The following is a 17,425-nucleotide window of genomic DNA, read 5'->3' on the forward strand; positions in this document are numbered from 1 at the left end:
TGTAGTACAGTTTATCATTCTTTTAATGGAATATGCTTTTTGTATCAGGTCAAAGAACTCATTACTCAACCCTAGGTTGTATGTTTTCTTCTGAAAGTTTTGTAGTTTTATATTTTACATTTAAAGCTATGATTCATTTTATGTTAACATTTGTTAAGGTTAAAATTTACTTTCTAACTATGGATTTCTAATTGCTTCAGCATCAATTGTTGAAAAGACTACCCTTTCTCCATTGAATTGTTTTTGTACCTTTGTCAAAACTCAATTGGCCGTATTTGTGTGAGTCTATTTCTAGATTCTCTTTTCTGTTCCATTGATCTATGTGTTTACCCCTTTGCTAATACCATCCAGTCTTTATTACTGTAACTTTATAGTCAAGTCTTAAAATTGGGTAATTCAAGTTTTCCAATTTTATTCTTCTTTTTCATAGTTGCCATCTCTATTCTAGTTCCTTTGCAGCTCCATATAAATTTTAGAATCAGCTTATCTATAAGAAATCTTGCTAAGACTTTAATTGGTATTATGTGGAATCTATACATAAATTGGGGGATAATTAACATTTTTACTGTATTAAAACTTCCAAGTCATGAACTTAGTATGTCTCTTTAGTTATTTAGATCTTTGATTTCTTTTATCAGAGTTTTACATGAAGATCCTATACAAGTTTTGTTATACTTGTACCTAAGTGTTTTGTTTTGTAAAACTATTGTAAATGTTCCTCATTTTTAACTTTCTGTTTTAGTTGGAAATTTCTAGTCATGTTGGTTTACTATGGCTGGTGTAACAAACTGCCACAAACTTGGTAGCTTAAAACAACAAAACTTTACTTTCTGAAGTTCTGGAGGTCAGAAGTCTATGATCAGTTTTGAGTAGAAATCAAAACTGTGTGGCAGGTCTGTGTTCACACATGAAGGAAATCAGTTTGGCTCTTCTAACTGCTGGTGGCTGCCAGCACTCCTTGGCCTGTGGTTATATCACTGCAATCTACCTCTGTCTTCATATTCCTTTCCTCTGTGTCAGATCCCCTCTGCCCCTCTTAGGAAGCCATGATCATCTCTCATCTCAAGATCCTTAATTTAATCACATGTGCAAAAACCTTCACCATGTAAGTTAGCTGTCACAGATTACAGGAATTAAGACATAATATTTTTGAGGACATTTTCAGCTTACTATGTGAGAAGGAAATGGCAACCCACTTCCGTATTCTTGCCTGGAAAATCTCACAGTTGGAGGAGCCTGGCAGGCTACAGTCCATGGGGTCACAAAAAGTTGGACACAACTGAGCGACTTAACTTACTTACATTTACTACATTTATGTTAGTGTTTAGAAATCAAGATTGTGTGTGTGTGAGACAGAGAACAGAGACATAAAGAAACAGAGACACACAGAGGGATAGATTGTGTATGTTGACCTTTTATGCTGTAGCCTTAGTGCTAAACTCATATATTAATTCTAGGAGTTTTGGGGTTGATTCTTTATATTTTCTATGTAAATAATTATGTCATCTGGGGATTTCCTTGGCAGTCCAGCAGTTAAGCCTCCACACTTTCAAAGCAGGGGGTCCAAATTCGACCCCTGGTTGGGGAACTAAGATCCCACATGCCATGTGGCATGAGCAAAAAAGTAAAAAGTTAAAAAAAAAATATGTCTTCTACAGATAAAGATATTTTTATTTATTTCTTTTTCCTGCTTTATTTCACTGAATTGAATTTCCAATGCAGTGTGAATAGGAATGGTGACAGTGCACATCCAGACTTGTTCCTAGTCTCAGAGGGAAAGCATTCAGTCATTCACCATCAAGTAGTCCTTCTTTGCAGAGAAGTTTTCAAAGTTTTTTGTTTTAAATCATGAATGGATGTTGAATTTTGTCATATGATTTTTCTGCATCAGTTAATGTAATCATTTCCCCTTCTTTATGTTATTAATATGATGGGTTACATTCATTGATTTCCAAATATTGAACCAGCTTTGCATTACTGGGACAAACCTCATGGTGTACTATTTTTTATACATTGCTAGTTTTGATTTGGAACATTTTATTGAGGATTTTAAAGTCTGTGTTCATTAAAGATATTGGTCTGTAGTTGTATTTTCTTATACTGTCTTTGTCTGGTTTTGGTATCAGGGTAATCTGGCCTCATAGAGTAATTTGGGATGTGTTCCCTCTTCTTTTTTTCTGGAAGAGATTTGGTGTTTTTTCTCGTTTATATGTTTCATGGAAATTGCCAGTGAAACCATCTGTTCCTGATGATACTCTTTTTCAGAAGATTTTAAACTACATATTTAATTTTTTTTCATGGTTTTAAGACTACTCAGGTAACCTCTGTTTTCAATTTCGTTGATTTCTCATCTCTGTTATTTCCTCCGTTTTGCTCACTTTGGGCTTATTTTTCATTTCTTTTTTCCCCTAGTTTCTTAAGTTGGAAGCTCATATCAATAGAGCCTTTTCTTCTTTTCTAATATAAGCATTTATAAGGTACACATTTCCTTTTAAGCACTATTTTAACTACATTAACAAGTTTAATGTGTTGTATTTTTATTTTAATTAAAAGTATTTTCTAGTATTCCTTGAGACTTACTCTTTTGATCCCTTGATTTATTTATAAGGTGTTGTTTAATTTCCAAATGTTTTGAAATTTTCCTATTATCTTTTGATATCGATTTCTAGCTTAATTCCATTAGGACGTGAAGATACTTTTCATAATTTCGATTAAGTTTGTTAAGGTTTGTTTTATGATTCCTTATATGTTCTGTCTTGGTGAATGTTTGGTTGTGTGAATGAATATGTGTTTTCTCTGAAGGGAGTCATACCTCTGAACTGGCCCCATTTGTTTGCTCATTCACCTAAGAATCTTTCTGTAAAGTTGTTACTCACAGCCCATTGTTTTCTTTGTCCAGAGCATCCGGGATGTGAGAAGTGATACTGAGAGTGAGCATGAAGAGGAAGAAGAGGAGGAAGAGGAGAAGGAAGAAGCCACGGAAGGCAAAGAGGCAGACCGTTTGAAACAGCCTTGGGGCCAACAGGCACCTCATCCCCAATAGTCAGCATGGCCGTTAGCTTGAAGCCCACGTAGCTCCCAGTGCACAGCACACCGTGAGGGCTGCTGGGAGTGGGACGTACTCCCTCCTCCACTGTTGTGGCCTCAGGACCCAGAGGGACCACAGATTTTGCCCTTCCTTCTTTATCACCACCTTCCCCTCTCCTAAGATGTATTTAACAAAATGTTGTTTTTGTGTTAAAATGTTGACTATAAGCATACAAGTGGATTTTACTGGAGTTAGGACTCAGGCTTCAAAGATTTCTCCAGAGAACCCTTCTAGTTCTAATTGTGCCCGTTCATGCATTTGAGACACTTGGAGCCAACTTGGTTGTGGGCCTTCCCCTTGCCACCTTGCCTGTGTTTATGATGATTTGAGAAGTGCTAAGGCAACCCACCTTTTCCAGGTGTTTTTGGCCACAGAAATAACTCACTTCCCAAAAGTGAGCTAGAGTTACCAAAGGAACAGTGGTGGCAGGACCAAACTAAGGGGCCAGGCTTCAGGGCTCACAAGCTCTCTTCTGCTGTGGAAAGTATTTAAGCCTTCCATGCTGTGTGCTGCGTCTCTCCAATGGGAAGACCCAGACATGCCCTTTCCCCTCACATGGATGGAGTAAGGATCAAATGAGATAATAATGGGCATGAGAGTGCATACTGTAGGCTGTGGTGTTCCTGTTACCGGACCCTCTCTCCACCGTGACCTCAGCGTTGACCCTCTCTCCACCGTGACCCCAGCCCTGACCCTCTCTCCACTCTGACCCCAGCCTTGGCCCTCCTTTCACTGTGATCCCAGCCCTGTTTGGGAGAGCAGCCTGGTGAAACTTGACACTGAATGGGCCTGAACAAAAGGCATAGTCTTGAAGAATTCCTTTTAAATGTGTCTGGAGACACCTAGAAATGCAAGTACCCAGAAAGCTGTTTCCACTTTATTTGGTGACTGTTTTTTATTTCCCCAAAGGTAATTCTCATGTCCCCCAGGTTCTCGTCCCTCAGACTCCATGGCCAAGAGAACGGAGTTCGGGCCCCACTCCTTGTGTTTTGCTGGTTTCTCGTTTCCTCTCTGAGAGGGATGCGTCCCTGTTGTGTTCTGAGCCACCCCCTCAGCCAGCAGAGCTGCCCAGCAGGCCATGGGGTCCATCAGGGCACTGGACCCAGGTCAGGCTGCTCCCCGAGTCACCAACACTCAAGAAGCCCAGCATCTGGGGTGCAGCATGCACCTGAGCTCCTGAGTGAAGAAAGTCTTGGAAACAGAAGGTGATGCTGCACTATAAATCTCTGCAATCCAAGCCAACCAGAGTGCAAAGCAGTAATGCAGAACAAGAGAAAGTCTGGAGAATGCCCCTGAGTCAGCGTCACCTCCTGGGCCACCTACCTCTTTGGAAGGACAGGTAGGGGCTGGTAGGTTAGTAGCCACCTCTCAGCCCCCACAGGGGTGCTTCTCCTAAGGCTCACATGCAGGCACCTCAGGCATTCTCAGGTGGCTGACTGAGGAGAGGCAGAACCTTACAGGGGAAGAGCTGAGCAGAATATGCAACTTTCCCCCACCCAGTCTCTCATATTTTTTGGTCACATTTTGCATCTTCACCCTGTTTTGCTGAGGGTCCATATTACAAAGCCAAGTAAGTGGAAGCTGAGACCATGGGAACTAGTAACGCCCACACAGACTCCACCAATGGGGGCCACAGCCCCTGCAGCACAAATGACACTGTATATGGTAAAGGTGTTGGCAGTTTTTTGTTTTTTTTTTTCCAGTAAAAGTATTTTTTTTTAACCTTCAGAATTCGTTCCCAACAAAATTTCTTTTTGAGGAATTGTTAGAACAACAGAAAAAATGTGTCGGGTTTCTCTGTATAATATCTGCTTTTATGAGTACAATAACACTATATGTATAGCGTATATTATAAATCTCAAATACCTCCAGTTACAGCTGTTCAAGCATAGCTGTTGAATTATTATTATTATTATATTTTTGGTGAAAGGTCACACTAAGATATTATTTTTATTTTCCAGTTAACAAAAACATTTTCCTTGATTTATTTTGGTCTCTGTACCAAATATCTTCTTGCTTGAAGTAAAAAAGTGTTTAGTTGTTGCATTATCCTCCAGTTCTTTTTTTTCTTATTTGAACATCAAAAGTACAATTGATAAGCAAACTCCAACTGCCTATGGAAAGCTGGAAGCACCAAACTACCTCCGAAGAGGTAGAGATTCATGTTTTGTAACATCTTTTAGGGCTTTTGTGGTTAATTTTAAGGCTGACCTCTCTTTTTACAGGAAACAAAAGCTCATACTATACACGAAATGGCTTTATAAAAATGTAGTCCACTGTGCCACCAGTATTATTGTAATGGTAATAATTTACAATAAAACAAAGACAGAGCCCTGTGTGTGTGGTGATTGAGTAGATTCAGCTTAGCTTCCTAGAGATTATTTCTGGTCTTATTGAGTGGTGGAAACAAAGACTTGCCAGTCTTCTAGAAACACCCTGCAGGGAATCAGGAGGAACAGTGAGGAGACCAGAGCCAAGTTAGGACCGAGGGCCACTGGCCTTGGGATACAAACACCAGACAAGGAGACATGCAGATCAGGCCTGACTAGGGTGAGCCTCTCAGCTGTGCACAGTGCAGACAGACAACAACTTGTGGACTGGAGACTAGCCTGAGCCCTGTGACGCAAGGCCCTGAGGAAATGCTGAAGAGCGTGGCCCTAAAGGTGTTTTCTCAGTCCCCTTTTCTGTACCTACCCGTCAAAGGTGGAGGAGGAAATAGGGTCTATTGATGGTTCAACTGGCTGTCCATCAGAATTACCTGTTGAGGTTTAAAACACACCTTGCCTGCTCCACATTTTATTTCATACTTTTGGGATGAGAAAAAAACTGCATTTTAACCAAGCCCAGGTACTTCTAAAGAGCAATCAGGATTCTGTGTGACCCCCACCTAGTTTTATTCCTGTGTGGACTTTGCATGCATGCTGTTATGTCTTACTAGTAGTTTCATATGCTAATAAATGAGAATAGACAATGATACAGAATATTTACTCCAAAATAAATCCAAATATAAAGGAGAAAAGGAAACCTGAGAATAGTCAACGCAAATAGAAAACACTACAAGAGTGATACACTGGTTAGTACAATGGCAGTGTTGTTGTTTGTTTAGTCACTAAATTGCATCCAACTCTTTTGCAACTCCATGGACTGCCAGACTCCACTGTCCATGGGATTTCCCAGGCAAGAACACTGGAGTGGGTTTCCATTTCCTATTCCAGGGGATCTTTCCAACTGAGGGATCAAACCCACATCTCCTGCATTAGCAGGCAGATTCTTTACCACAGAGTGACCAGGGAAACCCAAATTACCAAATCCAAATTTATGAGTAATTACATCCATATGATTATCTCAATAGATGCAGAGAAAGCCTTTGACAAAATTCAACATCCATTTATGATAACCGCCCCCCCCCAGAAAGCACACATAGAAGGAACATACCTCAACATAATAAAAGCCATGTATGATAAGCCCACAGCAAACATTATCCTCAATGGTGAAAAATTGAAAGCATTTCCCCTAAAGTCAGGAACAAGACACTATTCAACATAGTTTTGGAAGTTTTAGCCACAGCGATCAGAGAAGAAAGAGAAAGAAATCCAGATTGGAAAAGAAGTAAAACTCTCACTGTTTGCAGATGACAAGATTGTCTACATAGAAAACCCTAAAGACACCAACAGAAAATTACTAGAGCTAATCAATCAGTATAATAAAGTTGCAAGATATAAAATTAACACACAGAAATCCCTTGCATTCCTATATGAGAAAACAGAGAAATTAAGGAAACAATTCCATTCACCACTGCAATGAAAAGAATAAAATACTTAGGAAGATATCTACCTAAAGAAAAGACCTATACATAGAAAACTACAAAACACTGATGAAAGAAATCAGAGATGAACAAATATGAGAACTATACCATGTTCATGGATCGGAAGAATCAATATAGTGAAAATGAGTATACTACCCAAAGCAAACTATAGATTCAATGCAATCCCTATCAAGCTACCAACAGTATTTTTCAGAGAACTAGAACAAATAATTTCACAATTTGTATGGGAATACAGAAAACCTCGAATAGCCAAAGCAATCTTGAGAAAGAAGAATGGAACTGGAGGAATCAACCTGCCTGACTTCAGGCTATACTACAAAGCTACATTCATCAAGACAGTCTGGTACTTGCACAAAGACAGAATATTGATCAATGGAACAAAATAGAAAGCCCAGAGATTAATCCAGGCAGCTATGGACACCTTATCTTTGACAAAGGAGGCAAGAATATACAATGGAGAAAAGACAACTTTTAACAAGTAGTGCTGGGAAAACTGGTCAACCACTTGAAAAGAATGAAACTAGAACACTTTCTAACACCATACCCAAAAATAAAATGATTAAAGATCTAAATGTAAGACCAGAAACTATAAAACTCCTAGAGGAGAACATAGGCAAAACACTCTCCGACATAAATCACAGCAGGATTCTCTATGATCCACCTCCCAGAGTAATGGACCTAATTACACTTAAAAGCATTTGCACAACGAAGGAAACTATAAGCAAGGTGAAAAAACAGCCTTCAGATTGGGAGAAAATAATAGCAAATGAAGCAACTGACAATCTCAAAAATATACAAGCAGCTCATGCAGCTCAATTCCAGAAAAATAAATGACCCAATCAAAAAATGGGCAAAAGAACTAAACAGATGTTTCTCCAAAGAAGACATACAGATGGCTAACAAACACTTGAAAAGGTGCTCAACATCACTCATTATCAGAGAAATGCAAATCAAAACCACAATGAGGCACCATCTCACACCAGTCAGAATGGCTGCCATCAAAGTCTACAAACAACAAATGCTGGAGAGGGTGTGGAGAAAAGGGAACCCTCTTACACTGTTAGTGGGAATGTAAACTAGTACAGCCACTATGGAGAACAGTGTGGAAATTCCTTAAAAAACTGGAAATATAACTGCCATATGACCCAGCAATCCCACTGCTGGGCATACACACTGAGGAAACCAGAATTGAAAGAGACATGTGTACCCCAATGTTCATCACAGCACTGTTTACAATAGCCAGGTCAAGGAAGCAACCTAGATGTCCATTGGCAGATGAATGGATAAGAAAGCTGTGATATATATACACAATGGAATATTACTCAGCTATTTAAAAGAATGCATTTGAATCAGTTCTAATGAGGTGGATGAAACCAGAGCCTATTATAGAGAGTGAAGTAAGTCAAAGGAAAACACCAATACAGTATATTAATGCATATATATGGAATTTAGAAAGATGGTAACGATGACCCTATATGCAAGACAGCAAAAGAGAGAGGTGGAGAGAACAGTCTTTTGGACTCTGTGGAAGAAGTCGAGGGTGGGATGATTTGAGAGAATAACACTGAAACGTGTATATTATCATATGTGAAATGGATTGCCAGTCCAGGTTCGATGCATGAGACAGGGAGCTCAGGGCTGGTGCACTGGGATGACCCAGAGGGATGGGATGTGGAGGGAGATGGGGGGGGGGCAGTGGTGGTCAGGATAGGGAACACATGTACACCTGTGGCATTTTCATGTCAATGTATGGCAAAAAACACTACAATATTGTAAGGTAATTAGCCTCCAATTAAAATAATTAATTAAAAAAATAAATACATCCATTGTAAAAAGAGTACCAGATTAGATTTTTTAAAATCCCAACTATAAGCTGCTTGTAAGAGATATGCTATCAATATAAGCAAAAAGAAATGCTGAAAATCAGAGGAGGGAGAAAGGTATACCATGCAAACTCTATCCCCCCAAACGACATAGCCATTCTAATATCAGACAAAGGCAAAAAGAACTAGCAGGTATTAGGAATGTTTCATAACAGTGAAAGGGATCAGTTCGCCAGGAAAATATTTAAAAATTAAATCTGTAGATACTGAATAATATAGCTTTAAAAATATAAAGTTTACAGAATTAAAAGGCATAACAAAGTCATAATCATGTTTGGGTGGTTTTAACACACCTTTCAGTATGTGATAAAACCAGCTGACCAAAAATCAGTAAGAATATAGATGTGAAAAATTAAATGAACAAAATTGACCCAGTTGATATATGCAGAGAGCATTGTACCCAGCAAATGCAGACAGTTATTCTCTTCAAGTGCACGTGAACATTTACCCAGGTTGGCCACATGACAGCCCTTAAAACAAATCCCAAAACATTTCAAAGATTTTAAATCTATAGAGTATAATCACTGATCACAGTGAAATTACTAGAAAAAAGCCACATATTTTTAAGTTAAGCAATGTACTTCTACATGTAGCAAACAAGAAATCACAATGGATATAAAACATTTTAAAATGCATAATAATAAAATGTGGGATTCAACTAGTGACAAATTTAGAGGAAGTTTTATAATATTAAAAGCTTTTATAAATAAAGAAGACTGTTGAAAATCAATGATTGAATGTCTCAAAAACAGAAATGAGTAAAATAGGAAACAAACACATGATAGAGAATATCATAAAAGTGAAAGAAATTTATAAAATTCTAGCAAGACTGATTAAGACACAAATAACATTAGGAATCAAAAGGATCTGTTGTTATAGATTAAGTAGATATTCAACAGATAATAAGAATATCATGAACAACTTTATGTCAATGAACTTCCCTGCGGCTCAGGTGGTAAAGAATCTTTCTGTAATGTAGGAGACCCAGGTTTGATCCCTGGATTGGGAAGACCCCCTGGAGAAGGAAATGACAATCCACTCCAGTATTCTTGCCTGGAGAAGTCCATAGACAGAGAAGCCTGGTGGGCTACAGTCCATGGGGTCACAAAGAGTTGGACACAACTGAGCAACTAACATGATGAAGAACTTTATGTCAAAAGTTTAATTTGTCAAATTAAAAAACTTTAATTTGTCAAAATGAGCACAAGAAGAAATAGATATCCAAATAGTCTTCTATACAAAACAAATCTGAATTTTAAAAATCTACTCCCCCAAATCTTTAGTCCCAGATGGATTTTCCAGTGAATTCTTCCAATATTTAAGAGTCAGCACAAGTATTACAGAAACTTTTCCAGAGAAAAAAGGAAGGAATGCTTCCACATTTATTTTGCAAGTCCAGCATAATCTTGATACTAAAGTCTGACAAGATATTAGGAGAAAAAGACCCAACAAACATAAGCTAAGTCATTCAGAATCATAGCTGTAAATTTTCTAAACAACGTAACTGATAGTACATGACAAACAAGTTTGGTGTATTTCAGGAATATGTGGCTTATTTACTATTTGAAAAACTATGTTGTTAACCATTTAAAAAGAATAAAGGAAAAAGCCAAATTTTCAAAAGGCTTATATAAAATTCACCCCCACTTATTTAAAAAAAAAACTTGCAGAAAAGTAGGAAGAATTTTCCTTTATCTGATAAACAGCATCTTCACAAAATGTAAACACAGTATCATATAATCCTATAATAGGGAGATATTGAGATTTACCCTCCCTGAGATTATTATCACTGAGACAAAAATGTCCATTATCTGCAAGGAGTCCCATCATCCTGAATATATTCAACATTACATTTTTCATTTAAGTCAATATAATATTTAATAAATAAAAATTACAAGGATCAAAAGGAAAAAATAAAAATTGTTATTGCAAACATAAATGCAAAAAAAAAAAAAAACCCCACACGTTGTATTGTGTGTAAATTTAAACAAAAATGCCAAAGATTAAGGCTGACACTGAGAGAGGATATCAGAAGGCAGACAGACTGAAACCACAATCACAGACAACTAGCCAATCTGATCACACGGACCACAGCCTTGTCAAACTCAATGAAACTAAGCCATGCTGTGTGGGGCCACCAAGATGGACAGGTCATTGTGGAGAGGTCTGACAGAATATGGTCCACTGGAGAAGGGAATGGCAAACCACTTCAGTATTCTTGCTTTGAGAACGCCATGAACAGTATGAAAAGGCAAAAAGATAGGACACTGAAGGATGAACTCCCCAGGTTGGTAGGTGCCCAATATGCTACTGGAGATCAGTGGAGAAATAACTCCAGAAAGAATGAAGGGATGGAGCCAAAGCAAAAACAGCACCCAGTTGTGGATGGGATTAGTGATAGAAGCAAGGTTTGATGCTGTAAAGAGCCATATTGCATAGGAACCTGGAATGTCAGGTCCAAGAATCAAGGCAAATTAGATTGGTCAAATAGAAGATGACAAGGGTGAACATCGACATTCTAGGAATGAGCGAACCAATGGACGGGAATGGGTGAATTTAACTCAGATGATCATTATATCTACTACTGTGGGCAGGGATCCATTAGAAAAAATGGAGTAGCCATTATAGTCAACAAAAGAGTCTGAAATACAGTACTTGGATGCAATCTCAAAAACGACAGAATGATCTCTGTTCGTTTCCAAGGCAAACCATTCAATATCACAGTAATCCAACTCTATGCCCCAACCAATAACGCTGAAGAAGCTGAAGTTGGACAATTCTATGAAGACCTACAAGACCTTTAGAACTAACACCCAAAAAAGATGTCCTTTTCATTATAGGGGACTGGAATGCAAAAGTAGGAAGTCAAGAAACACCTGGAGTAACAGGCAATTTGGCTTTGGATTATAGAATGAAGCAGGGCAAAGGCTAATAGAGTTCTGCCAAGAAAATGCACTGGTCATAGCAAACACCCTCTTCCACCAACACAAGAGAAGACTCCACACATGGACATCACCAGATGGTCAACACCGAAATCAGATTGATTATATTCTTTGCAGCCAAAGATGGAGAAGCTCTATACAGTCAGCAAAAACAAGACCAGGAGCTAACTGTGGCTCAGATCATGAACTCCTTATTGCCAAATTCAGACTGAAAATGAAGAAAATGGAGAAAACCACTAGACCATTCAGGTATGACATTAATCAAATCCCTTGATTATACAGTGGAAGTGAGAAATAGATTTAAGGCACTAGATCTGATAGACAGAGTGTCTGATGAACTAGGAAAGAGGTTTGTGACATTGTACAGGAGACAGGAATCAAGACCTTCCCCAAGAAAAAGAAAGGCAAAAAAGCAAAATGGCTGTCTGAGGAGGCCTTACAAATAGATGTGAAAAGAAGAGAAATGAAAAGCAAAGGAGAAAAGGAAAGATATACCCATTTGAATGCAGAGTTCCAAAGAATAGCAAGGAGAGATAAGAAAGCCTTCCTCAGCGATCAGTGCACAGAAATAGAGGAAAACAATAGAATGGGAAAGACTAGAGATCTCTTCAAGAAAATTAGACATTCCAAGGGAATATTTTGTGCAAAGATGGGCTCAATAAAGGACAGAAATAGTAGGGACCTAACAGAAGCAGAAGATATTAAGAAGAGGTGGCAAGAATATACAGAAGAACTGTACAAAAAAGATCTTCATGACCAAGATAATCACAATGGTGTGATCACTCACCTAGAGCCAGACTTCCTGGAATGTGAAGTCAAGTGGGCCTTAGGAAGCATCACTACGAACAAAGCTAGTGGAGGTGATGGAATTCCAGTTGAGCTATTTCAAATCCTGAAAGATGATGCTGTGAAAGTGCTGCACTCAATATGCCATCTAATTTGGAAAACTCAGCAGTGGCCACAGGATTGGAAAAGGTCAGTTTTCATTCCAATCCCAAAGAAATGCAATGCCAAAGAATGCTCAACTACAGCACAATTGCAGTCATCTTACATACTAGTAAAGTAATACTCAAAATCTCCAAGCCAGGCTTCGGTAATACATGAACCGTGAACTTCCAGATGTTCAAGCTGGTTTTAGAAAAGGCAGAGGAACCAGAGATCAAATTGCCAACATCCTCTGGATCATGGAAAAAGCAAGAGAGTTCCAGAAAAACATCTCTTTCTGCTTTATTGACTATGCCAAAGCCTTTGACTGTGTGGATCACAATAAACTGTGGAAAATTCTGAGAGATGGGAATACCAGACCACCTGACCTGCCTTTTGAGAAACCTGTATGCAGATCAGGAAGCAAAAGTTAGAACTGGACATGGAACAACAGATTGGTTCCAAATAGGAAAAGGAGTATGTCAAGGCTGTATATTGTCACCCTGCTTATTTAACTTCTATGCAGAGTACATCATGAGAAATGCTTGGCTGGAAGAAGCACAAGCTGGAATCAAGATTGCTGGGAGAAATATCAATAACCTCAGATATGCAGATGACACCACCCTTATGGCAGAAAGTGAAGAGGAACTCAAGAGCCTCTTGATGAAAGTGAAAGAAGAGAGTGAAAAAGTTGGCTTAAAGCTCAACATTCAGAAAATGAAGATCATGGCATCTGGTCCCATCACTTCATGGGAAATAGATGGGGAAACCATGTAAACAGTGGCTGACTTTATTTTTCTGTGCTGCAGAATCACTCCAGATGGTTACTGCAGCCATGAAATTAAGAGACGCTTACTTCTTGGAAGGAAAGTTATGACCAACCTAGACAGCATATTAAAAGGCAGAGGCATTGCTTTGTCAACAAAGGTCCATCTAGTCAAGGCTATGGTTTTTCCAGTGGTCATGTATGGACGTGCAAGTTGGACTATAAAGAAAGCTGAGCACTGAAGAATTGATGCTTTTGAACTGTGATGTTGGAGAAGACTCTTGAGAGTCCCTTGGAATGCAAGGAGATCCAACCAGGCCATCCTAAAGAAGATCAGTCCTGGGTGTTCATTGGAAGGAGTGATGTTGAAGCAGAAACTCTAATACTTTGGCCACCTGATGCGAAGAGCTGACTCATTTGAAAACTCCCTGATGCTGGGAAAGATTGAAGGCAGGAAGAGAAGGGGACAGCAGAGGATAAGATGGTTGGTTGGCATCACTGACTCAATGGACATGAGTTTGGGTGGACTCTGGAAGTTGATGATGGACACGGAGGCTTGGTGTGCTGCAATTCGTGGGTTCTCAAAGAGTCAGACATGACTGAGCAACTAAATTGAACTGAAAACAATGTCTCTAAAGGAACATCTTAATGAAGCAGGTTAAATGAAAATAAAGATCTTCTATTTCTCAAGAAAGTATTAAGAGAGGGAAAGTCAAGCCATGGAGTGTCAAAACTGACAAAGGGCTCATATCCAATATATGTGAAGAAGTCCTACTCAAACCCAATACTGACAACTTGATTAAAAAATGAGTAAGGCACTCAACAAACACTTTATGAAATGTGGTATCTAAATGACCAATAAGCATATGAAAAGGTGCTCAATCTCATTATTAGAAATACTCATAGTACCAGATGGCAATCACATGGAACAATGGAAACTCACACACTGTTGGAGAAGTGTAAACCATTATAACCGCTTTGAAAAACCATTTGTCATCATTTCCTAAAATTGAACATAGGCACATATAACTGAAGAATTTCATTCCTAGGTACATATCAGAAGGACACACACAAGAGCGCCAAAGGAATGCACATTAATGTTCACATGAGCAATGTTAATAGTAACTCAAACGGGCATTTCCCAAATGTCCACCAAGAGTAAAGTGGATATTGTGGTCTGTTTACACTAAGGGATGCTGTGTTGCAATGAAAATGAACAAACTGGTACTTACAACAGTATAGCTTCCTCTTAAAATCTTCATGTTTAGCAAAAAAACTCTAATGGAAAATAAATATTTATATTTCCATTTTTATAACGTTCAAAAACAGATAAAACCAATCTATGATGGTAAAACTCAGAGCAGAGGTTACCTCTGGGGAGAAGAGAGGAATGGTGCCTGGATGAGGCCTGAAGGGACTTTGGGTGCTGGTGATGTTCTGCTTCTTGATGCGGGTGGTGCTTCCATGCGTGCATTCAGTTTGATCCATCAGCAAACTGTACACTTAGGATTAGTATGATGTTCTGTATATACATTACAACTTCTTGAAAGTGGTTAAAAATGAAAAAGCAGAAACCAGCTACTTTTAAGTCCTTACCTTTCTAAGACAGCTGATGTTTAGAGATGACAGTCTCTTCTTTTGTAATATAAATTTTAATACCACAAGTACCTATCTTAAGATATACATAAAATCCCATAGTCTTACTACCATGTAATCCCCATTAACATCTAAAATAATTGCTTCCCAGGTGATACTAGTGGTAAAGAACCTGCCTGCCAATGCAGGAGACTTAAGAGACATGGGTTCAATCCCTGGGTCAGGAAGATTCCCTGGGGGAGGACATGGCAACCCACTCCAGTATTGTTGCCTGGAGAATCCCATGGACGGAGGAGTTTATCAGGCTACAGTCTATAGGTTCACAAAGAGTCAGACACGACTGAGGCTTAGCATACATGCACGCAATGAGTAATACATGTACATAATTAGAGCATTCAAATAATGCAGTAGTAATGTGAAAGTGAAAGTGAAGTTGCTCAGTTGTGTCCGACTCTTTGCGACCTCATGGACTGTAGTCCACCAGGCTCCTCCGTCTATGGGATTTTTCAGGCAAGAATACTGCAGTGGGTTGCCATTTCCTTCTCCAGGAGATCTTCCCAACGCAGGGGTTGAACCCATGTCTCCTACATTGTAGGCAGACTCTTTACCATCTGAGCCACCAGGAAAGTCCCTGTACGTAATTAGAGCATTCAAATAATGCAGTAATAATGTAAATATGTATTAATATTAAATGCAAAGTGAAAAGCTCTCTGCAAAAAGGAAGCACTCTTAACATTCATTATGATTCCATTCAGAAACATGAGTATTTAGCCTGAACTTTTTTTGCTATGCCAGCTCCCCAAACATCCCCAATGCAGCCTGTTTTTGAGACAAACCAAGCTGATTGTCCATGGCAGTAAGACAGAGCACCTAGAGGAGAGTGGCACTGAGCAGTGAGGGAAGGGCAAGGTCGGATTATTTCTGAGAATTTTAAGATTGTTTTATGGGTCCTTTTATGCCAAAACTTAATTAGGATCAGCTAAGGAACACATGTAACAGTTTAGGACTGTCAAAGGCAGCAGGAAAAGGTTTTGGAGTGAGGGGTTCAAAGAGTCATACATTTTTTATGCAGTTTTTTAAACTATCTCGGGATGTTTTCTATTGAGCTGGGTCTTGAGAGACTATGAACACCCAGAGGGGGCACCTTTAACTAATTTGCACTAAGGCTCCATATAGGCAGTTGGCCGCATTGTAAAATATACTCTTGAAACACCAGAGTCTGCACTGAAGTCCACACACTGATCTGTCCCTTGCTTTTTTCTCACCAGTGCATTGTAGGGATCTTTCCCTATCAGCACATGTAGATCTCCTTCATTTCTATAACAGTTGCCAGCAATCCTTAGAAATTTACCAAGTGTTTAACCAGTCTTATATTGTTGGTCACTTGAATGGCTTCTAGTTTCTAGCTCTTATAACACTTCCATGAATATCCTTGGGAGGACATATCTAATTCAGGTTTAAAAACCCCCTCTCTGTTATTTGCTCTGTAACCTGGAGCACGGCTCTTGATGTCTTCACTTTTGTTTACCTCTCTGTTAAATGTGCAGAGAGCCTTCTTTATTATGTCATTTTGACATATAAGACATTTTTCAGCCCACCTTCACATAATAAGCACTCAGTAAATGTCAACTCTTCCAACTGTTCATAATTCCCATGGGGTAAGTTTCTACTAGTGAGAGATTGCTGGGTCAAGGCACACACAGTTTTCATGTAAATAGTTACAAATTGCCTTCCAAAAAGGTGAACAAATTTAAGTTCTACTGACAGTGTTTGAGAGTAGCCATTTCTCTGAAATGGGAATCATCAACTTTTGACCTTTTCTTGTCTAAAAGTTTTAATATCTTACTGTTGTTTTGACTTACATCTCTTTAATGTGAATGGAATGGAACATTTTTGTTTCTTTTACTTGCTTACCCATTTTTCTAGTGGGTCATTTTCCTTAGGTTTCTATGAGGCCATTATGAAGAAATTGACTTCTCTGTCTTTTTGTTTTCTTTTATTTTCTGTGTTTGAGGTCTCCTTTCTGCAGGCTGGAAAGTTGTAGTTCCTCTTAATTGTGGAGTCTGCCTCCTTTGGCTGAGGTTGGACCAATGCCTTGTGAAGGTGTCCTGGTTGGGAGACTTCTGCCTGTGTTGTGGTGCGTTGAGTTAGATCTTGTCTCTCTGAAGGGCAGTGTTGTATCCAGTAGTGTGTTTCAGGGTGCCTATGGGTTTGGTGTGGCTTTGGGCAGCTAATGTTCAGGGTTGTGCTCCTGTTTTGCTAAGCATTGGTATGGGGCATTCAGCCCCAGACCTTGCTGGCTTTTGGGTGGGGTTTGGTTGGAGACCTTTGGGAGGGCTCTTGCCTATTAAAGTCCTATGGGGTTGGGAGTTCTCTAGTGGTCCAAAGTCTTGGAGTTGA

The 17,425-nt window shown here is 39.1% G+C and overlaps 1 protein-coding gene across 1 annotated transcript in view; it reads left to right on the plus strand.

Moving 5' to 3' along the window:
• CERS3 (ceramide synthase 3) overlaps positions 1 to 3,043 on the plus strand; it is a 134,570-nt gene extending 131,527 nt beyond the window's left edge. Inside the window, exon 10 of the mRNA XM_068991540.1 lies at positions 2,900 to 3,043. Coding sequence (XP_068847641.1) covers positions 2,900 to 3,043 — 144 coding nt within the window. The remainder of the gene's footprint in view (positions 1 to 2,899) is intronic.
• Positions 3,044 to 17,425: the final 14,382 nt, after the last annotated feature.

This window comes from Capricornis sumatraensis, chromosome 19, assembly GCF_032405125.1.
Source record: "Capricornis sumatraensis isolate serow.1 chromosome 19, serow.2, whole genome shotgun sequence".
NCBI classification, from domain to species: Eukaryota; Metazoa; Chordata; class Mammalia; order Artiodactyla; family Bovidae; genus Capricornis; species Capricornis sumatraensis.